The sequence below is a fragment of the Bombyx mori genome, chromosome 4, assembly GCF_030269925.1.
Source record: "Bombyx mori chromosome 4, ASM3026992v2".
Classification (NCBI taxonomy): Eukaryota; Metazoa; Arthropoda; class Insecta; order Lepidoptera; family Bombycidae; genus Bombyx; species Bombyx mori.
This window is the reverse complement of record NC_085110.1, coordinates 6,818,740-6,842,827: the sequence shown is the minus strand read 5'-3', so window position 1 is coordinate 6,842,827 and position 24,088 is coordinate 6,818,740. Positions and strand designations below refer to the sequence as shown.

Below are 24,088 nucleotides of genomic sequence, written 5' to 3'. Positions count from 1 at the left end.
ATGATAGTCCTAATTTTATACAACAAAAGTAACGATATGCCGTTAGTCTAGTTAAACAAAGGCGCTAGAACGAGATTGACAATAGCCAATTCGCTCACCTTATTTCAAGCAATGAGTGCGAAAGAATGCAACCATGTTTCTAGGTAAAAAGAAGACTCAAAAACTTCTTCAAATTTCAACAACATATATCTCGACGAAAGTTACTAAATATTATGACCTTTATTACTAAGACAAAAGAAGCTGTTTGATATGCTGACACAGTCAGAGCGACTAGCGGTGCCGGCGGCGGGTCCGATTTTTCTTCTTTTTTTTTAACTAGCTAATCTGATAGCCTTGAGGGGCTATTTCAGTGTAACCTTAACTAGGAGGTGAGCTCACGGTGCTCAAACCTGACGACGTTGCTAACACGAATCCTAACAAGAGCCGTGCTTCGCAGAATCTACCACCGGATCGGAAACGCGACCTACTGAAAAGATCCAGCGAGAAACTCAGTGGGCTGTGTCTGTGGGTTAATTTACTCGTCGATCCCTTCGTCGCAAGCGACGGGTTCGACGAGAACGATGACTGGTGCTTGAGGTACCTAAAAGCACCGTTAGTGGTTCGGGAGGATCCGAAATGACGGGTCCTTTAGAGGCCTGAGACTTTTGGCGAAATTTTTATAAGGGAACCACAACTATTATTATTATTTTACTCCTTTACATTAGTTGATAAGCATACGGCGCGCTTGGTGTTTAAGTGGTTATCGTACCGGAACTCAAAGATATTATAACGTGAACCACGTACTTTGAGACATGAGGCTGAAGTCTCAATCGTAATCTTGTGTCCTATCTTTTGAAGTAAGGATTAGTACCCATCGTTTGACACCAGCAGGTACGTTATCTACTGCTACTAGTCGAAGTTAGATCTCGATTAATTAAATAAATAATACATTTAACATAAGCTCTGTTAAAAATTTATATCCTACAGGGTTCCAAAAATATGCCCTAACACAAGTAAATGCCGTTTAGCAATTGCATCAAATAATTCTACTGCTCATTTTCGGGTGAATTAATAGCCTGTTACAACACTTATGGAAAGAGGGTATTATGCTATTCTAGGTAAGCACCGTGCAGACATAAATATATGACAGTATATCTTTCTATTACTTATGAGAAGTTGGCAGTAATAAAGAATTTTATGTTTAGCGTATAAATGCTCAAATATTAAGTATATAATCTATGTAAAATGTGCTATTTGCTAACAGCAGACTTTTTGGCGGGAACGCGAGAAGTGAAGTTGTGTGATTTGTTCTATTTTGTCTATTTAGTGTTTCTTCGGGTTTAAATGTGTAATAATGGTGGTTTATTAATTGTTTAATATCTGTGAAAGTGCACAAATGTGGGAAAATGTAACAAAGCCGCTGGACGTAACTTCTCGGGATCCTCCAAAAAGTCCACTGAAAAGATCTTAGTAAATGACCACCATTTTACTAAGATTATATTTCATCCCATATCATCTCATTTCATTTAATTTCATCCCAGTTGATTAATCAATGTTCAATCAATGACATTAATGTCTCAAATTAATCATTTTCATTTCATTTCACTCCCTATTAGCATTTTTCATAAAAATAAGAATATAAATTAAAATAAGACATGACTTAAGGTCTTAGTTACCAGGTCGTAAATCACTTAAAAAAAACTCAGTCAACTGCCAATTGTCAACAAATGTCAATTTCATTGCAATGTTTTGTGAAAAAGCTACCTGGCTAACAAAAAATTTCATGAAAATTAGAATATAAATTTTATCTTATTCACAATTCGTTCTGAAGCTTAATATGTACCACGCTTCGAGATCGGACGTTAGCCAGATTGACGTGTCGTAATTTTATCAGTTAGGTAGTCAAAAATATAGTACTTGGTAAGTTATCGAACTTAACTACAGAAATTACCATTTTACCAGTAAGTTATTATCTTTTTGTTCGTTTACAGTTAGACATTTCGCAAGTTATAATGTTTGCGAGTTTAAAAAGTAAAATAAAAGAGGAAACAGGAAGTGACATCAGTAAATTGACCAGTAGTTGGAGAAGTGGTGGCTTTTTAGGAAGAATATCACTCAGAGATGATTCGGTAAGATGTAAAATGCACTATTGCTTAAAATGCATTAAGTTTTATATAATAATAATAAATAAAACGAAATGTGTGCCTGACATTTAATTAAGACATTTAAGTTTTATAGATTTTCATCTGCAGACCTGTTTCCCATACTCGAAGGTCGCTTTCACCTCTTCATTCAGGCATTACAAGCTAGTTGTAGTACAATATTTAAGTCACCTCACTGAGCTGAGTGAGCTCATCCTACTCAAATCTTAGCTGAGAATTAACTTAACACATATCTGAACTGTTGGTGATCACATTTGAGTAGCTGGTTTTCATACATTGCATTAGTATTTTTTAAATTTTAATGACACTAGTATAAGTGTATAATTAGTTTTATCAGATGATGGAGATCCATCATCAGCTGCCTCATTGATTGATGAAGGTGATTAGTGGGACTAAGTTCAACTCTAGTCTTTAAAATTGCATATTTTGTAGCCTTTTACAAAAAAGTCATCCTTGTGATGATGACAAAAATAAAACTAAATTTTTAAACATGTGTCTTGAATACACCGAAACTTAAACTCGTGTATTTAAATCATAATTTCTCATTTTTGACATAAAATCCCACTATTAACAACTTGTTTAATTTTTAGTCAGCAACCAGCCCCTCGAGCTCTGGTGGTCTTGGAGACTCACCGGCTGATGTAAGTTTAAAGTTTTAGTGTCTATAGTTACAATATATAAATAATAGAAAACATGTTTCAGGGCTCTATAAATATAAATCAGACATTTAAGACTATCATAAATTTAAAAAAAATCATGAATTACTTCTACAGCTGTATGCTACAACCATTTTCGATTAGGAAATGTTTCCCAAAAACCATACATCCTGAAAATATTTTTATTTTTTTCCAATCTTGCTACAATTTTTCATATTAAATGAAGTAAAAAAATTAAATTAAGTAAGTAGAAAATTTTTATTAAGTTAAATTTTATTTAAAAGCTATGTAGATGTTGACCACCTTAAAATATATATTGAATTCTCTGACAGTGTAAAAATAATATTGTTTAAATTATTAATTTTATGTATTCAGTCCATCTCTCCGCAAATGGAAACATACTTGTCGGAACGTACTGGGGGCCAGATAGACCAAGCAGCATTACAGCAACAGTATTCTGTACAGCTAGAAAATAAATTAAGAGAAAGGGATACTTATTGGGAACAAAAAATTGAAGAATTGAAGTTGTCTCTAGCAACAGTTCAAGGTAAGTAACCTTGTAATAAGCATTGTGTTATGATAAATTCTATTTTTTGTAGAGCAAGTTGTAGTTAGGAGATTATAAAAAAAAAACATTTATGGTGTATTGTTTTACAGCAATAGTTTCAAGCAAGTAATCATGAAAACAAAGTTTTTCGATTCATCATAATAGTTGCCAACTAAACATGTATTCCAATAGGTGAAGAAGCAGCAGCAGCTCAAGCTGTAGCTCGTGCGGCCCAAGCCGAGGCTGTAAGGGCTGCAAACGAACGCGACTTAGCTGAAAAACATGTGAGCGAACTGCGGACACAACTAGCAGCTGCTGAAAGAGCCCAAGACAGGCTCGATGAGCTGATGGTAAGTATTATTATCAGTATATTTTAGTAATAATATTGTTTACAGCTATAGGTTATTAAAAATTTTTATTATTACTTAATGTCACTACACCATATAAATCTGAATGTACAATATAACATTTAGATAAGGCAAGGGGGAGCTATCGGCCACCCATGCGGTTACAACATTATCCTTGCCATCATCAATTTGCGCGTTAGCTGTTTAATTTCTTTTGCTTGATAAAGAGACTTTAGAACGGCAGCTGATCAACTAAACTGAAATCCGTGCAGTAGCCTTTTTAATTGGTTAAATAATAATAGAACATTGAATAATGACGTCATTATTCACGAAATCTTCAAAATACACGATGGTAATTTAAATCTATTTATCTGCTTAAATTATAATAAGGGCATTGTTCATTATGAGGTGTTACCACCAGGCAGGTCCATCGATTCTGAACTCTACTGTGAACAACTGATGAGATTAAAGCAAGAAGTTGAGAGAAAGCGGCCGGAATTAATCAACAGAAGGGGTGTGGTTTTTCATGATGATAAGACTCCAGACTCTCGACCTCACACATTGTTAGCCACTCAGCAAAAATTAAAAGAGCTTGGCTGGGAGGTGTTAATGTATCCGCCGTATAGTCTTGACCTTGCACCTTCAGATTTCCACCATAATTAAATAAACTATATTAAAAAATGTTGTAAATTTTCTTAAAAAATGCGTTGAAACTTTTTCTTCAATCTTATATACGAATATCGGTATAGGAAGAGTTGGAGCAGTCCCGTCGCGAGTGGGCCCGCGAACGAGCGGACCTACTCGCAGTGCGGGGCGAGAGCGAGGCACGCATGCGCGACCTCGCCGACCAACTGGCGCTGGTGCAAGCCGCGCTGCCGCCTGACCACAAGCATCACCACATGGACGACGACGGTCAGTCTTTACATGATGAGTTGAAGAGAAACCTAAAAACACGTTCTTTGGGTCTCTCATCCCACGTTCTTTGGATCTACTTATGGTTGAGGGACCAGTTTCGATTTGTACCTCGAATTAGCCATCATTTGCTACATTGATTATAGCAAATTAATTAAACACTGTTATATATTTAATAACCATTTTAATAATAACTCAAACGTTTTCAAGAAAAGACAGTACCCTCAATACTTGATTTGTATATATTTCCGATATCCATAACCTAAGATAAAATCCAAGCCTTAACTTAAATATTTATTAATAATGAAAAAAAATATATAAATAAACAGCAGGCTTAATTGTCTTGTTTTCGCATATTTGAAGAGATTTATGTCACGTTCGACAAATAAGTTGACAGTAAATAAATGCGACATGACCAAGTGAGTCTGGTCTCCTCAGCGTGGGTTTAATTTGTCAGATAAACGTGAAGTGACGCCGACCGCGTGCGCCGAGTACGACCGCGTGTGTCGCGAGCGTGCGGTACTAAAACGACAACTGCAGGAAACTAAAATGGCGCTCGCCGATGTCAAGACATCGTGGAGCGGACAAATAGCTTCTTTGGAGACTCAGGTAACATCCCTAACTTACCTAATTAACCTATTTAATACCCAAATTCACACACAATACCTTTACTCATCCTATATGTTTTTTTGTGTGTGTGTGATGTAAAATGTAAATATAATACGCATGGGTTATGGCATCTAATTTAATTAAAAAAATATTTCAAGTAAGTTAATCGATGTGCGAATAAATTTACGGCGATCGATTTCCGATAACTATTGTTATGACGTTTGTTATTGAAAGTCATAAGAAGTTACAAAACAGGTGGCGCGATTGTCGCGACAAGCCGGCGAAGAAGGATCCGAGCGAAGAAGGGTTGAGATAGAGAAAAAAGAGTTGCAAGAGAAACTTTCCAGTGTCGCCGCTGATTTAGAAAAATGTAGGCAGAATTTAGCCAATAGCGAGGCGAAGGTAACCGAATACCACTTTAGTCGAATGTACATGCTTTAACGACACTTTTACTTTCAGACGAAATAAATCGTGATACAATACGTAAAGCCGTCAGTCAACCTATATACTCGGAAAACGTTGTACCTACATTCTAAGTATTGTAATTCAAAATTTTACGAATTATTTACCTTAATATTTTATTGCTATATCCTGTAAAATTATTTCAATTGAACTAAATAACTAACTATGCATGGATCCTCACAAAATATAATCTATGTATGTTGTCCGCCATCTTGTGACGATTTAATGAACTAAACATTGGACACTGTGTACTCCGCTTGTTAAAATTTCAAAATGCTTTAGCTAATTTTTCGTGCTTAGTTTCCTTATAAGAATCGACTCTCAGGTGGTGCGTTTGAACGGCGAAGTGCATTCGTTGGCGATGGAAGTGAAATCTCTGCGGAATTCTGCGGCGCACGTGGGCGTGAGTTCAAGCCTCTACAGCATATAGTTTAGCCAAATTGTAAAGGCAATTTCACAATGGGGACGTTGATAAACTTTCGAAATTTAGATGCAAACAAACCTTAATAATTTTGTAGCATCATTCATTCCGACAAACCGCGACTGTAAGAGTTTTAGCGAGAAGTTAAACAAAAAATGTCACACAACAAAAATATATTAAAATATTTTCCGTGGCTATGTAAAATTCATACATATAAGTTCCGATATTTTGTAAAATTCGTCATCAACTCTATTTGACGGGTACACAAAATATAATGTTGTTTGATTCTATATAAAACTAGCAAAGCTGTAGATCGTCGTAGATCACCGGATGTAAAAGTTAAATTATTTCTTCCAAATTATTATTATTATTATTTTTTAATAATGATCAATTTTTGTTTTAAATCAATTAATAAAATAGAATAAATATTTGTTTGTTGTTGTTGCGTAAATTATGCGCCGCATGTCGTTTATTTTGAACCCTAATGACGTCACTCAGGTGCAGCCGAGTTTCGTAGTATTTTTTAAATGATTCAACTGTCTGGTTCCCTATTGTGAAATATTTTTAGTACTAAGGAGAATTTATTGAAATGGCTTTCAATCTTTTTGTAATCTTTGAATAAACCTAATTGAAAAAACGCAAACACAATTGGCTGCTACCCATAGCATTTGATAGAAAGACATTAGATATTTTTACATGTTAAATGTTTGGCTGAGATATTTTTCTAATCATGACAGAGTTACAAAAACTAAAGATATACAGCCAAATGTTTAATTATTAGAATATTATAATTATTCTAGATTGTAGAAATTTACATTAACTTTTTCTGATTTTAAAATAGTTTGAGAAAGTCTCATTTTCCCGTTTAAAATCATAAAAAAATGACAAATTTTTTCTTTTATATTTAGTACTGTAGTTGGTGTATTTTGTTGTAGCAGTAAATATATATTGTTATGCCGTAAGGCGGATGTCCACTTGCTATTTTGAAAACACATATTTTGCAATTTTTTTTCAATGCTTGCTTTTGCACTTTAAACACACACCAGCAAGAGCTTAAATCAATAGTGGACATACGACTTTACTTTTTGTCTTTGTGTTGTGTTCGGATAGTGTAAGTGTTCCTAATTTAGCTATTAGTTTGAATGCAATTTTGATTCTTATATAACCTTGTTAAAATATTGTTTTATATAAAAATATATTTTTATTTTTTGTTTAATGTCTGTTTACTAAGCTTTAACAAATTAACTGTCTTTTAAAAATATTTACATTTAAACAATAGTGCAATTCCACTAAATATTATGAATTGGTCACTTTATGCTTAGGCAAGTAATTGTGTGATGATAGTGTGCCGTTAATAAATATAACTCGGGACAATTTTAGATAAATGAAAATTTATACATAGAGAATTTACTTTTAAAGCTCTAAGTAGTAATTTGTGGTATCATATCTGAGAATACTTTCTATGTATCAATAAAATCAGAGATAAAATACGATAATAGATTAATATAAATAAAAAATTGGGGACCAATCACACACGGTCACCTGGTACTATGGGAACCAGAGACTGATATACATATTACATATACTTTTTAATATATTCATGAATATCATAATAATATAAAATATTTATAAATAAGTAACATATAATAATAATAAATATTAAATACACAGTAAATGAAAAAACATATTTTCCAGTTATATGAATTATTTCTCGATCCTGGAATCGAACCGACAACCTTAATTAATTAATATTTTTAATAAATTAAAATAAAAAAGCTTTGTAATTAGTGCTCGTTAAGACGGATCTAACGAATTCGCGAGCTTGCAGGTTAAATATCAAGCAACCTCTATAGCTTCATCTGTAATGCGGATCACTTAATATTATTAAATTCCCAAAAGGGCCTCAAATTGGAGCCGGAAATATACACTTAAAGATTTTTTTATTGAGTTTGTAAGCAGACGAGCATACGGCCCACCTGATGGGGAGTGGTTACCGTCGCTCATGGACAGCAGCAATGTCAAGCCGCTGCCAACCACTAAAAGAGATGTGAATTAGTACACTCAACCTGCGAATACCAAATATTAACAAAGAAATCGACTAATCGGTCACTAAACATCTAGTCGAGTCAATTATGTAGAAGTAGGTACTCGAAAATCGACTTTCAAGATCTGTTTAAAAATGTTTACAAGACCGCGTTTTCGCGCTACGCTTCTCCGCACTTTACTGACATCTTATCTTTTTGTTTTATTATCGTGCACGGGCGATTGATAATAGTCTTTCACGTGACATTGTGCGATGACTAAACAAAGCCTCAACACGCTTGTTAATACAGGTGACATTTTTGTTTCGTTCGCACTGTGATAAAACTGAACATACGGTATTTATACTATCAAATAAAAATTATATAATTAATTTAAAAAAAAAAGGTTTGTAACATTTCTAGTTCACGTTCTGTTTTATTGTTCTCTATGTTTTAAACACTTTTCGAATAAATTTAAAAAAATGTTGTTTTCGAGTTTTTTTACGTTTCCTTTTCCCCGCATATTGGCTAATATTGGCTTTATTAACCATCTAAGGGATTATAGTTTGGATCGGCTTTGCATGAGTGCTAACGCATGGATTTAATCTCTCGTTGATTTTCGGTGAGTGGTGTTTTTTAATATTAAATTTAAAACGTGTTGGTTTACAATCACATATGGAAGGGGGCCGTCAGATTTAATTAAATGCCATAGATTAATTTTTGAACTCGTCCCTGCTATCAAAACTAAATTATTCTAACAAAGAGTTTAGTGACAATAAGGTTACGGTTAACAAATAATCTCATTAAGACAGATTTTAGTAATTTAATTATTAAAAAAATGCGCTACAAATAAAAATGCTTTCCAACAGACAAATGTTATTAACGCGCCAAATTTGCAAGTCGCGAAGGTAATGCGTTTTATGGAAATGTTGTAATCGAGTGAAACCATAGACCTATATAATAGGGACACGACATATTGTTCTATACGTACAATTGCTTATATAAATAGCACCCATTTTGAAGGCACACACATAAACATATATCTATCTCGTTCTTACTCAGCACTTTAACTCGCAGGAAAACAATATAACAGTATTTCAGTGCGTACATAAAATGAAACATGAATATACGTAAATATCTCCGTCTCCGTCTAATGAGGCCGAAAATCCGCCATGTTTAGCGCGCCAAATGTCATTGTTACGTCAGTTCAGCCGTCTGTTTTGGGTTGTACATTATTTATTGACTTTGATATCGATTTAATATGATTGATTATATAAAATTTCATAATTTATCATGCTTAAAACATACAAAAATAATAATTAAAACGTATTTTATAGGATCTCAAGAAAGTCGATGCCCTAAAACTATTATCTATATGTATTTAAATTCATTATGGAGCCCTCATCCGAAAAATCCATTTTTCGGTCGGAATCTATTGATCATGACACTAATCATAAATACCACTTTAAAATATGTCACCAAAACATATTTAGACATTCTGTTTAGATATTTCGGGAAAAAGGCTACCGACAAAATCTCTTCGGAACTATTTAAATAAAATAGTTTTATTCCGCAGTGAGTAAAACACTATTGTAAATTTGTTAAATATTTAATAATTAAGTGATTTTAGAGAGGAAGTCACAAGGAATGACGTTTGTAATTAATGAATAAAGGTTCTGTAGGTGTTTTTTTTTTCACGCGGTCCCTTGATAAGTTTTAAATTTTAATCACTCTCAAGCGAAAGTGATTCAAATGGTGCGGCGCACCTTCCTTGGGGTGCGCTGCGGTAGTATGTTACGGACTTTAGAGTCAGCAAAACAATTAAAATAGATTGTTATAGTCTAAGAAAAACACGTACTCAAAATACGATAACATTTAGCATGCTAGAAATGGGCTGATGGCTTTGAACTACGCCATATCTTTTTGTTTTGCAACAAACGACAACTTTATAAAATCAGTGTAGCAACTTTTAAAAATCATCATATCGTTTACTTGGCAAATTCGAAGGACGAACTTGTCTTAGATTTCACCCATCTAAATCATATCATATTTGCACATAACAATATAATTACTTCCCATTAAAGTATAAATTCTACAAATAAATAATACTCAACAATATTTAAAATAAAATGAGCCAAGAACGTTTATCGATAAAACCTGATAACATTGAAATCTTTTGTAACAGCACTAAAGCCGCCATGTTTTGTGGCCAGATGACGTCACAGTGGCACGAAATTTTGGATGACGTTTCATTTCCATAGGTTTCCTACTTCATTGAGTGAAACTAGTCCTGGCCTGTCACATTGGTGAATGCTGGTGAATGTATCGCCGGCCGCCGATACAGTTGTCCGTGCTCTTTGTGAAATATTTACCGTATTTATTTTAGCTTCTTGCCAGTAATCTGTGGTGTCTTGACAGTGATTTGTTTTTTTATTTATTTAAATAAAAACATGGTATGTTAGAATTTTTTATTTATTCGTGTTTTAAGTTACTTGTGACGATACTAGAAAGTAATAGATTCTGTTTAGTTTTGGCATTGAGCACGTTTGTTTGATACGTAAACCCAAGTTTGAAACTTTATATCGCTTCAGTGAATGTTTGTTTGAAACTGAATAATTAATATGTGACTGAGATAGCGCCTACCGTTCGATGATGATGATACGGATAATACAGTTGTTCGATTATACGTATCTCAAATACAAAGATAGTTAGCATTGGGTTCCAAGTTAAAATTATTATTACATATTTTCCGCTGACATATATTTCTTTACACCCTGTATTTACATAAGCGGGTCAGTTGCGTTTATACCGCAAATTCGTATGTGACATAAGCTAATAAATAATCATAACTGATTACACGAACACTGCATTTCTTTTGCATGAATAAAAAATATACCTAAGCGGTCGTCAGCTGATGAATTTACTTTTATTTAAGAAGTTGTATTTTATTAATGGTGTAGATGGAAAAGCGCACTCGTGGCCCATCTTCAGTTATTAGTTAACAAAGCCCATAGAAGCCACTTCGCAAATGCTCCTGCCCATCTCGAGAGGTTGGATTGAAGTTCAGTGTGGACAACAGGCGGGATTACTGTTATAACCCGTTCTTCATTCTCTTACGCGCTGCGATTGCTTCGCCGCAGAAATTTCGCTCACTCTCGTCTCAATTACCTTAATGTACGTAAAGTCCTGGTAACTACGCGGCGCATATAGGAACCCGTCTACATGTTGGTGACTACGTAACAAATAACATTCGTTGAAAATAATATAATTAATATTATTTTAGGAGAAGACAATGGAGTTGGAAAATCGGATAGAAGAATTGAACGAGGAAAACCGGCAGATGCATGAGTCCCTTGAGAATGAGCGTATATTAGTGAAGATACTGCAAGAGAAGGTGGATAAATCTAACAGGCTGTACGACGAGCAGAAAGCAGAAGTCAACCACCTGAACTCCGTTGTGAACGAGATGCAACACGATTACGTAGATATGCAGAGAAAGTTCGAGAAGTAAGTGTCATCAGTCTATTCCCGCTTTTTTGTTAATGTTATATGTCATTTTATGTATATTATTAATATTACATGTAGTTCTGCTCCGTAATTTGCATCTAATGGGTTAGTGTTTGGATCGCGTCGAAAATGGAGACAGGAATTGCTGCTATGGTCGTTTCATGAGTGTTATTATAGGTAAAATGATTAAATGCGTTTTCGTAAAAAAAACCTTATTATGTTGAGTAATTATCATCTAGATACGATTTGAATTCTTTTAAAAAATCTCTTACTTTTTCATTCGCCAAGTCCCTCAAAACAACTGTACTACCACCTATTTGTTGTAATGTGTGCCAAAATAAGACAATAATGTAGACAGACGCTGTTTATTATGAAATTGGACGTACTTTAAAATTCAAATGATACTACTAATGCCATATTTAATGTATTATTTAAATAATGTCTTCTACGTAATATCTTAATAGGTGATCGTATACCAATTACAAAGCAAATTAAAAATGTATTACCAGGGATCTTAATTAAATCTATATCATGATTCGATTTGTTTTTGTATAATAATAATAATGATATTTTTAATAACTAAATAAAATTTAAGAATAATCATAGTCCAAGTTCTATGTGACTTACCGTTGAATATTAGTGCATGGTCTATGGTAACATTGTTTATTGATACCTCACATGACGTCACATGTGGTGAAGTAGGAGAATCCTCTATGTGCACGATCGTCTAAATTTCGACTAATCTGACAACAAGGCATCTATTACCAATAGTCAATCGGACTGTCGAAGTACGTCGTGTATTCGAACAAGACAGAATTCGGCAATGGAGTTTGTTGAATAGTATATGTACTTAATATAACTGTTGTAACTATACATGAGACCTTAGAACTTGTATCTCAAGGTGGGTGGCGCATTTACGTTGTGGATGTCTATGGGCTCCAGTAACCACTTAACACCAGGTGGGCTGTGAGCTCGTCCACCCATCTAAGCAATAAAAAAAAAAAAAAAAAAAAAAATATAATAACCTCGGGCAGACCTTGACGTCTAATGAAATCACGAAAAATCAGACCTGCTAACATGTTACATTTTCATAATTACTGACGGCTGATAACCCCCATTCTCACGTGCTTACGGATCCATCAGATCCAATAACCTTTGCATTAGACACCTTCAGCTCTAACACTAGGGGCAAGCTCGGGCACCCGGTAACCGTACTCGTACCGTCGTGTTCCACTCGGCAAAGAGTTCGACGTGCAACCTAACCCATGCATCAGCCCGCTGAGTTCTTCTCAGAGAGTTGTTAGGTCTCCTTCAGAGGCGCTCGGGCAGCTGTTTTTGTTCGTCCACCTGTCCTGGTGTAACTGGAAAGGCCTTAGGTCCACCAGTAATCACTCCTTCAAAAAAAAAAAACCCATGTCTATTTCTATCGCAAAGCAATCATGTGTTCTCGTTCGAGAGGTAGGGCCAGCCGTCATACTAGACAGTTGAAATTTTTAACTCGTGTCTCGATGTCTTTTATTTATTGCTTAGATGGGTGGACGAGATCACGGCCTACCTGATGTTAAGTGGTTGCTGGAGCCCATAGATCTCCAACCTAAATGCCGCCACCCATCTTAAGATATGAGTTCTAAGGTTTCAGTATAGCACAACGGCTGCCTCACCCTTCAAACCGAAACGCATTACTGCTTCACGGCAGAAATAGGCAGGGCGGTGGTACCGACCACCAGTAAAAAATAAAAGCATTTACGTTAGAAGATTTTCCTTCTAAGATTTAAGCTAAACTGCGTGACAATGTAGTTTTGTAATCATTTAACGTCACGTAATAGCGTCTGTTCTTCTTCTTTAAAAATATGTAAATGCAAACATAAAATGAATTGAGAATAGTCTTCGCACGCCAAAACCCACATATTTTTAATATCAAATTTTGCACGCTAAAATAGCAAATGAGCGAAAAGTGTTAATCGCTTAACATACTATGTATTATTAAAGCAATTAAATTCACAATAATTAGATAATTTCTATCTAATTGTTACAAAACGAAATTCAGCGTGCAAATGAAAGTTGATGTTATTTATATTCTTACTTTAAATAAACGTGTTAATACCATTGAAAGTTCGTATATATTACACGTGTGTGAATATAAATTGAAATATATTTTGAGATATTGTCTAAAATATTTAAATTCGCAACTCTCACTGTTCCACTAACATATAAATTATATCAATCTAATTCCACGACACATGTACATAAAACATAAGTTTGTTAACAAATTTTCAAATGGATAGGTGTTATTATTACCGACAATTGAATATTTTCCGATGAAACCTTTTATAGAACCTTACCTAAAAATATAAAAAATAACATAAATACCAATTGGTATTTTTTATATCTTATATATAAATATATATTTTTTTTAAGAGATTTTATGACCTTGTAACTGAGACCTTTAAGTCATGTCTTATTTTAATCTATATTCTTAATTTTATGAAAAATGATATTATGGAGGGAAATGAAATGAAAATGATTAATTTGAGACATTAATCAACTGGGATGAAATTAAATGAGATGATATGAGATGAAATCTAATCTCAGTAAAATGGTGGTCATTTACTAAGATTTTTCAGTGGACTTTTTGGAGGATCCCGAGAAGTTACGTCCAGCGGCTTTGTTTCATTTTCCCACATTTGTGCACTTTCACAGATATTAAACGGTTAATAAACCACCATTATTACACATTTAAGCCCGAAGAAACACTAAATAGACAAAATAAAACAAATCACACAACTTCACTCCTCGCGTTCCCGCCAAAAAGTCATATAAATAAATAATTTTAAGTTAATAAGCTACCTCCACTTTTGACGTTTTCCTGAAAATACTTTTTTGCCTACCTGTTCACTGGTATAAGGGCCTATTTTAGCTGCTATGCCAGATACGCGGATTGGTAGGTGAGCTGGTGCGCTCAATCTGAGAAAATCTGCGATCACTAGCCCTAGCAAGAGTAGTGCTTGGTTGAATCTACCCCGGATCGGAATCGCGACCCACTGAGAAGATCCGGTGTGAAACTCGTCTCGGCTTGTGTCTATCGGTTTGAAAATCTTAAACACGCTTGTAAACTATTATTACAAACTAAAGATCTTCTACCGAATGGATCCGTTTGATCTTTTTATTTATTTATTACTGGATAAAATCTATACACATTAATATTTCACATAAATATAAAAAAAGCCAGTACACTATTGAATTCATCCTTTTGGCTGTGACACAATTTGCATAATGTCGGCTGTGTTAAAAGTCGTCAGAGGCCGACTTTTGTTTATTAGGTATTCGATAGATACACGCCATTGCAATAATTCATTATAAAATGGTCTGATCTGAAACCTACAGAGAAAAACGCGAGAAAGACGAAGCCTTGCTACGGAATGCTCACATGTCGCAGACAATAGAGATGGGCCAGTGCAACGTCAGGTACCAGGAGACCGAGATCGCTGACCTCAAAGCAAAGATAACAGAGTTGGAGGGACTTATATCTCAGCATCGAGAGGTAAAGAATATCACTTTTTCATACAAATTTTCATACTCTTGGTTTTATAAGCGTACTAGCTGTACCCGTCCGCTTCGCTGGGCATTTAAAATTAACATTATTATTTCTCACCCCGACAAAGATTCTCATCATTAACGCCCCCACAACTGGTGTAGGGAGTCCAACACTCATATAAATATTATCAGCCTATCCATTTAGTACATGTATTTTCTACATGGATACCAAGTTTCAAGTCAATCGGATGCATGGTTCAGTAGTTATAACGGAACATCCGTAAAAACCACTGTAGATTTTTATATTAGTATAGATGTAAGTTTAATGATATGTAAATCATATAGTGATTTCATATTATATGTAAACCTATTTATTGTATGTATTTTTGAAATAATTAATGTATAGTTAATAGTACACCGCAATAAATTTTCTGTAGCTTTATCTTTTTTAGAATTGCAGCGATTAATGAGGTTAGTTAGTGTTTATGTTAACCGTTATAATCGTTAAAGTAAATAAAAGCGATTTTTTTTTTTCAGAACCAAGCAGAATGCATGTTAATAAAACAAAGTGAAGAAACGCGTAAGAAAGAAATTGAAGCGTTAAACAAAAGGATACACGAACTAACAGAGAGCGAGGCTACACTAAAAAGTACTATACAAGAATTAGAAACTGAAATCTGTGATAAAAATAAGGTATGTACTCCGTTGCGTATAGCTAACGCGCTGCTACCACTGCGTTATTATATCGAGGGGTGAAAGGATATATGGTTTAAGCGACATTTTGCCTAATACGCGACATTTATCTTTGTAATTAAAGGTCCGTTTTATTTTGTATCAGCATTAATAATTCGATGTTTTTAACCCTTTTAATGCCGTGTAGATCACCGGTGCCCTACGCGACACACTGAATTAATTATATCAATTTCGTTTACTAAGGCGCCTGGATTGCATAACTTTCCATCATTTGTCTTTTTTTTTTATTGCTTAGATAGGTAGACGAGCTCACTGCCAGTTTATTGACCGCTCTCAGAATCGATATCACAGAAGAGCCTACAGATATATTTATTTTTTCTCAGACGAGCTCACGGACCCCCTTAGCTAAAGTAGTTGCCGAAGCCTCAAAATTTTGTAACGCCTATATCTAACGTATAAACGAACGTATCAAACGGTTCCGGTTGGAACAGGATACTGAAACTGCGATACTTTAAGTCAAATAATTTTTTTGTACGGAAGCTAGTGACGTCTTGTAGCGGATGCCCCTAAACTTTTAAGTTGTTAAAGTTAAGCCATTTGATTAATGTATAACTAAACACAGAAAAAAAAAACATTCAACATGTCTTTGTTTGGTATAGATAGACAAATTGATTAAATTTTATCAACACGTGGTTTCTGAAAACTTACAAAATCCTTCTTAAAAAATAAAATATAATATCGGTGATATGTTACTGCCATCTACAGGAGTAATGAGAAACTTATCGAAGCGAAGCCATCTAGTGGCCGACGACCGTAAATATTTTTGTTGAGTGCTTGAGTTGCTTATCTATAACTAATTTATGTGTTTACTATCTATGGGTTAGAATATGCTTCTTGCATTATACCGCACTTGGCTCTGACCAGCAATCGAACATGGACATCGTTCGAGTACTGAATATCTCTAGACCGACGTGCTGATCAAGATCAGCGATAAAACTATTTGACAAAAAACAAATGTTGCGCGTGCAACTTGGTGCACGTGAAAGAAGTGAAACTTCTTTTGCGATGTGTAGTATTGTGGTTTTCTTCAATCAAATTTCTCTTGTAATAGAGAATGCTGTGCATAAGAGAAACGATCTAGCTCGCTTTGTCCTTGCCCTCTCTCCATGGTCGTGTGATTCACGAGACGCTCTGTCTATTTTCTCACTCTCGCTCTTCCCAAATTGTATCCATTCTCCCTAGCTGTAATGAATCTGTCGCGAGTTAAATTTTACTCTCAACGCGCCTAAAGAAGTTTTACTTGCACCGGCCATTTGCACCAGTGCAACTTTGTACTACACCGAGTCGCCTTCTAATGGTAGCCATACCCGTAACGATATAGGTACTTGTGCAAGTTTAAGTAACGATATACTTGTGCAAGTCTAAACTTGCACAAGTTTAGACTTGTGCAAGTTTACGTGCTTTAACAGTTTATATATGTCTTAATTCAAGCCGGTGTTTGTATTTATACAGAAAATAAAGACTTTAGACAATCGAATATCTGACATGAAGAAGACACTCCAAAGAGAACTACAAAGTAGCAAATCCGATCTGACTTCGGCCGAAGAACAAGATATTAGCAGAAGGTGAGTGTAAAACAATGTGTTACTCCAATTGTCGGCTGATTGGCCACGCCCCCAGTACTGCCCCTATCAATGTCAATATACAAACCGGCTTATCGAAATAAGTCGTGTGCTATCTGTAGTTTCAGCTCATTCGGGCGATGTATGAAAGACCAATGCAAATACAAATTTTATTTATCTTGAATTACAGGTACTTGAAGCACGTGGTGCTAAGGTTTCTAACCGGAAGGGAACTCGAAGCGAGACAGTTAACTCGTGCTCTGTCAGTCTTGCTCAGGCTGTCGTCACACGAGGAGGCCCTCCTGCGCTCTGCCTTTCCTCCCCGAACGGGCCTCTCCGCCTGGTTCCCATCGCTCACCAACACTTGATCAAGTGAGCCAACGACGCTGTTACAATAAAGCTTTAAACGGCCAGGTCCCAGGTGTTTGTAGACACGACTGATCAACTATAGTCCGGACAACGACACACGAACTTTACGTAAGGTAGTTTAATGTAGCTATGAAGAGAACAATACACCAACGAATTAATCACTACTTATATCAATAAGGTAGAAGAGATACTTCATAAATATTAGTAATTACTATTGTGTAATATAAATGAAAAAAATATGCATGTATCCAGTCAACGTGAGCGGCACACTCACACAAATGTAAATATCAACAATCGTTGTTGGTACTATAGCTGTACAAACGCCTGTATATACGACGATGCGTCTGTGCAGATTTAAAAGAATATTTCATGCAACTAATTGTAAACATTTATAATCGAAGTCATATGATGCACTTGAAAATGTACAGATATATTTATTTGTAGATAATAAATGTAGGCGTTACGTTTTATTTTTAAGATTTTGATAATATTAAACACAAAGCCCGACATCAGAGGCAGAAGGTGGAATCTATAATTTTTTTGTTTCTTAAAATGTATTCTTCTTTGAGCATCAACCTCTGGAAAAAAATATATATCAATAAACTCTAAATAATACGTATAGGTATACACGTATGAATAACTAAGCCGTTTTTATCTATTTTTTTATTGTCTTTGCCCTTTGTAGGTAGACGAGTCTACGGGCCAGTTGATGGTGAGTGGTTACCGTCGCTCATGGACGTCAGCAATACCAGGAGCAAAGCCAAACCGCTGCCTACCAAAAGTACCAGAGTACTCTCCGCAAGCCTCGCTTGAAAAATGAGATGTAGGGATCATCGCGAACAATTTCTCAGACCGCTCTCCATGGAATATACGGTACAAAAAAACATAGAGAGAAGCAAAATCCCTACGTAGACCCAGAGGATCCGAAAACTTTTTTTTCAGGTCAATGTGTTACACAAAACTCGTAAACTAGTGGTAGGGCGTCCTATTCCAGCATTGGTAATTATCGCTTATTTCTGTCGCGAAACTGTCACGCATTCCGATTTGAACTGTAAACCGTATTAGAATACAGTCGAAATTTCGACCTCATGTTTCAACGTACGTGAAGTTGTGATATCTACGGGAACTTGACAGCAGGTTAGCTGTAACCTCGTTTGCCCATTAATGCAATCAAAAAATATTTTAATGTAATCCGTACTTGATACCTATGTAAAATTTAAAGTTATACGAACATTTTGAAGTTGTAAATTATTTAAAAAGATTCCGTTACACAGCTACAAGTCAAACTAATAAATGAGTCGACTATTATCAAAGGCGGCAATCTGACTTTTGGACAATGATTGGTAAATCAGAAAAACGAATTATTGACTTTGTATTCCATCGGTAGTCACAAAACTCTTCAGAACGACATCTTAGATAAATAACAGGTTAACTATTAACCTTTATTTAATGCAGGTTTTGAACCGTATTCTTTGAAGGAGACGATTATATTCAAATCAATCTGTATTGACATATCAATAATTTTTTTTTGTCCAAATGCACAGATTGCCACCTTTGATAATAGACGACTCAAATGCGCAGATAAATGTGAAATACAATTTAGAATTATTGATATTCGACCTTACGTCTCTTAATCTGTTGAAAACTTAATATTGTAGTAGATTTTTTTTATTGGCAAACAAATTTTATTTTTATTATTTTTACAAACCTCAATATTTCAATGTTATTCGTTGATTTTCTAGAGAGGAACGTCAAAACGAGGGCGTGTTAGTTTATGATATTATAAATTATTTGCGTACATTTTTAAGCTATGAAAAGGATCAAAGAAAAATATGGAATGTTTAAAAGACAATTTATCAATATTTTCAAAAACTCTCATTTGTGGATATTTGTTAATAAAAACGAATGTTATTATTTATTTAACATAACGAATTAGAAAAATATTTTGAATCGAAACGGCCGTGGCCTAGAGATGCGACACAGTGTTGTCGGGCTAAATCGACTAATTCGACTAATTCGCCTATAATCGGATTCGAATATAATTCTAAATGATTTTTCACAACGTGTTCACTAAAGACTTCCTTTTATTTGGCATCCTTTAACTGAAGACACGTCTCGCATTCGTGTCAGGACAGAATACGTTTTAAAATACTAATATAGCGGGTACTTCGAGCCCATTTATTGAGGGGGCGGTGGCGTTATTGTTAAGATGTCTATTAGCTTCGATTGTGGTAGGTAGACATCATCAACACACGATATTTGACAGATGCCTGAACCTCGCTTACGACATTTTCAAGATAAGCTTGCATATATACAAATTCTGAACAAGAACATCCCTTTGTTGTTAAACCTCCCAAACCGATAATCGCCCAACACCGTTTTGATGCCTTTTGTAAATCCGTTTAAAAAAATTAGGAGACATTACTTGAGACAGCCCTACAGAGTACCTACGCGGTACCAGTGATAATTTACGTGTCACTTTGGATAATTAACGAAATATATTTGAAAATGCTACTACATACTACATAAAATAGGCCAAAGATTTTTCAAATTACTTTTTTTAGTATTGGCTTGAACGATTTAAAAACTGTTTTTTAATCACTAAAGTCGTTTGGGGTTGCCAAATGCCAATATTGTGTAGTCTCAGAAATAGATTGCAAATCTTTGATAATTTATTTTGTAAATTATTAGTAATTATTGAAATCCCGCCCTGTTTTGCACAAGTTATTGCTAAATATGAGAAGACCAAGAAAACGTTGAAACTAACACTGAAGCTCTTGGTACTGTGTCACAAACCTAACCTGAAGTGCCAACAAAGCATACGTGTCAATCCTTTTTTTTGTAGCCCTTGTAGGCAGACGAGCATACGGCCCACCTGATGGCGAGTGGTTACCGTCGCCCATGGACTGCAGCAGGGGCAGAGTCAAGCCGCTGCCTACCGTAAATTACTCTCCACAAGCCTCGTTTGAAGAACACTACCGAATAAACGACCTATGTGCTTAGTGCGAGTTTTTTAACGTTTTCCATAGCGTAGAAGTTACCTCGAATTTGTATGCAGTTCGAATAGCGCCCCTAGCGGCAAACGTAGGAAAACTTTCCAACTCCATACAAATATGAGTTAACTTTTACGCTATCGAGAACGTTACATAACTCGCACTAGGCACACTGAAAATGAGAAGACGAGAAAAATCCGCGCTTAGGTTTTCGAAGTAAGTATTTAGCGTTTTATATAGTGCCTTTTTTATTTGTAGTTTGGAACGATAAGGCTTTTGTAGTTTGAAAGCTCTTGAGATGACAACAAGTTTTTTAAGCACTAAATGTTCCCGAATAAGATGGCAGCAATGTACACGGTATCGGAGCTTTATCGATTCATTCGTATAAGTCGTTGTCGGTAAAAAGTACAATCATATTCATTCCATTCGTATATTTAAGAATTAATAACACATTTTAGTTTTTATTAAAGTATTCGATTTAGACGGTTTTTTTGTCTTCCCGCTGCATGGTTGGACAATAGGTGTATTTTTAGTTATCACTATATTTTGAAGTATTTTTGTATGCATGTACCGTTGGTTACTACATACTTAGAACAGGAGAAATATAATATTTACAATTATGTTTGTGATATTTTTCTAGTCTAATTTCCCTTTGCTTATTAGTGTTATTATAAAATTTAAACATTTATGTGTATTAAGCCAATAAATGTTATTGTGTAATAAAATATTTTTACGATGTTTAAAAGTGCTTCGATATTTTTTTTTTCTGTATGGTGGTAACTGTACTATTTGTCAACAAAAACGAAACTCGGAATTATTATTCTGTTGATACGATTTGTAGGCCTTTTAAATTATTTTGTAAAGTGATGCCTTATTAATATAAAAATCCAGTTTGTTATTTAAAAAAAAAATACAGATAATGTTCGTTATTAGTTTAGCTGACTTAATTAAACATATGACGAGACAGTTTTTTATTGTGTTAAATTTACCTACTATCATTGTGCTTAGTGCGAGTTTTTTAACGTTCTCGTTAGCGTAAAAGTTAGCTCATATTTGAATGGAATGGGATCGTTTGCGTACGTTTGCCGTTAGAGGCGCCGTCCCAACTGCATACAAAATAGGGTTAACTTTTACGCTATCGAGAACGTTAAGAAACTCGCAATAAGCACTCTGTATGTAATACAATTAAAATTCACGAATACGAAGTATACTCTTCAAAGACGTCTTGCCACGTATAAATTTCATCCCGAAGTGTAAGAAATATTGTCAATGCACCGTTCGCATATATTATTTTTTGAACAAAAATGACTGACGAAGGTTTTGTTACAAATTGCAGCACCGTACGAACATTATTCGACAACGCTAGAGAAATATAATAAATAATTGCAAAAAAATAATATTACAAACAATAGAAAAAGTTTCCAACAAAGCACTGCCAAAAACTTTTAGGAATAAGCACAAATAGATCTTGATTTCCTGTGAAATGGATTCTGTAGTTGAACGTATTTCGGATATAATGTAAATATACATTTATTTAAATATTAGAAACAATATATTTGTTGTTGGCAATAAACTTAAAAAAATATATGTCAAGATTTTCTAATATGGCAAAATATTTTCTAATTTCATGTTTCGATTGCAAACCCTATTTACTGTTAACATATCGCCGTTTTAACAATACATAATTATGTATATCAGATGTTATGTTCTATTGCATATTGTTGACGAAAGCTATTTTGTGGATTTTGAGAAATAAATACAACATTATGACGTAAAGAACTGTGTTTATTTACATTTTATGCAAAACAATTACTTGATTACATCACTCCCATTGAAAATTAGTACATTGTTGTTTTTACAAACCTAGTCGAAATTAAAACCGAACGTTCGAATTCTGATTTGACTGAACCATTATACTAAAACGCTTTTAGTGCCTTCACATTTATCAAACAATAATACCGAAAAAATCATGCGTTAAACAAAGTAACCAAATCTACAAAAACAAACTAAAAACAATACACAAGGAACAGAAATATTTTTATGGAATTCTAAAAAACAAAATCTTATGTGACTAGATAGATGGTGGAATGTTCCCTAGTATTTTTACTATGTATCAAGTAAAGTTACTGCTGTTATTGTGTTTCGATTGATTAATGTGTTTTAAATTTTTAGCGAGAGGCAACTTAATTCACTATACCTACAATATTGCCTATGCCAAAACAATGTGGCTAATATATTGTTTTTTATCACAAGGTAACGTTGGTGTACGTCTAATTTACTACATTCACATAAAAAATTGAAATCTCTGTGCCGAGTGCGAGATTTATTTTACTAATTCGGTCGCGGTAACGTTACTAGTGATTGGCAATGCATTGAAAGAGACATTCAGAGGAGTAAAGAAGAAAACGCTATCACAGAGGATCGGTCATCACAAACACTTCCCGTAATGCGATTTTAATTTTTTTACAAGAAACATTATTGAGAAGCTATTAACGCTATACCTCTTATTGGAATCAAAAATGATGAAAAAGAGGAACTCGCACTAAGCACACTTGCTATCAAAGTTACCAAACACGTTAGACGTGTTTTTGAAATTGAAAAGAACTTACAGTCCCATTGACAGATTCATTTCATAATCTTATCAATATTTATTTAAATAATAATTATATTTAACATATTATTTCTCTCATAATAATTTAATAATATTCCATTCTCCATATCCGTTGTTCAATACATATATTTAGTGAAATACTCCTCATTTAGACTAACGATTGTGACATTGAGTAACTTGTACGATTTGCAAACGCGACGATTTGCCCTGATCGTTTTCAAAAACGGATGCTTTTAATAATTAAATTTTCAATTTTCCGTTACAAATATCATGGAATAGTTGAGAGGTTATGGGTACAAAACTGTCTCCGGATCTGAAGTATAACGGCTCCTTGATGACGTCAGGATCAAAACCTTCCTTTTGGTATTGCAACTTTTTTAGTTTGAATGTACCTGTGGAAAATAGTTCATTTGTTCATTGGCTCTTTTAAATACAATTTTTGAATACATTGTAATGACACTTAATTTTTTTGCATATTTTGCGTATTTGCATATTTATATTTTGCATATTTTTACATACGAGTATAACAAAAACAGAGTTCAGCCAATGATCAAGCCTCGATGACAATCATTGACAGCTCAAGATTTTGACTCATCAAACTTATGTAACAAGTTTTTTTGCGACAAAAACTATCTTCAACAAA

The 24,088-nt window shown here is 34.5% G+C and overlaps 2 protein-coding genes across 2 annotated transcripts in view; one reads left to right on the top strand and one right to left on the bottom strand.

Annotated features, from left to right (window-relative positions):
• The first annotated feature begins 1,663 nt into the window (after positions 1 to 1,663).
• LOC101747130 (golgin subfamily A member 1) lies at positions 1,664 to 22,613 on the top strand. Its single transcript, XM_012692991.4, has 13 exons — positions 1,664 to 1,899; positions 1,971 to 2,108; positions 2,732 to 2,782; positions 3,173 to 3,344; positions 3,537 to 3,694; positions 4,441 to 4,603; positions 5,061 to 5,212; positions 5,468 to 5,614; positions 11,400 to 11,623; positions 15,008 to 15,164; positions 15,695 to 15,850; positions 17,363 to 17,475; positions 17,663 to 22,613. The coding sequence occupies exons 2-13, from the start codon at positions 1,992 to 1,994 to the stop codon at positions 17,838 to 17,840; spliced, it is 1,788 nt and encodes a 595-aa protein (XP_012548445.1). The 5' UTR covers positions 1,664 to 1,899; positions 1,971 to 1,991; the 3' UTR covers positions 17,841 to 22,613.
• LOC101746913 (long-chain fatty acid transport protein 4) overlaps positions 22,599 to 24,088 on the bottom strand; it is a 23,657-nt gene continuing 22,167 nt past the window's right edge. The window contains exon 12 of the mRNA XM_004929184.5: positions 22,599 to 23,837. Coding sequence (XP_004929241.1) covers positions 23,686 to 23,837 — 152 coding nt within the window. The 3' untranslated portion in view covers positions 22,599 to 23,685. The remainder of the gene's footprint in view (positions 23,838 to 24,088) is intronic.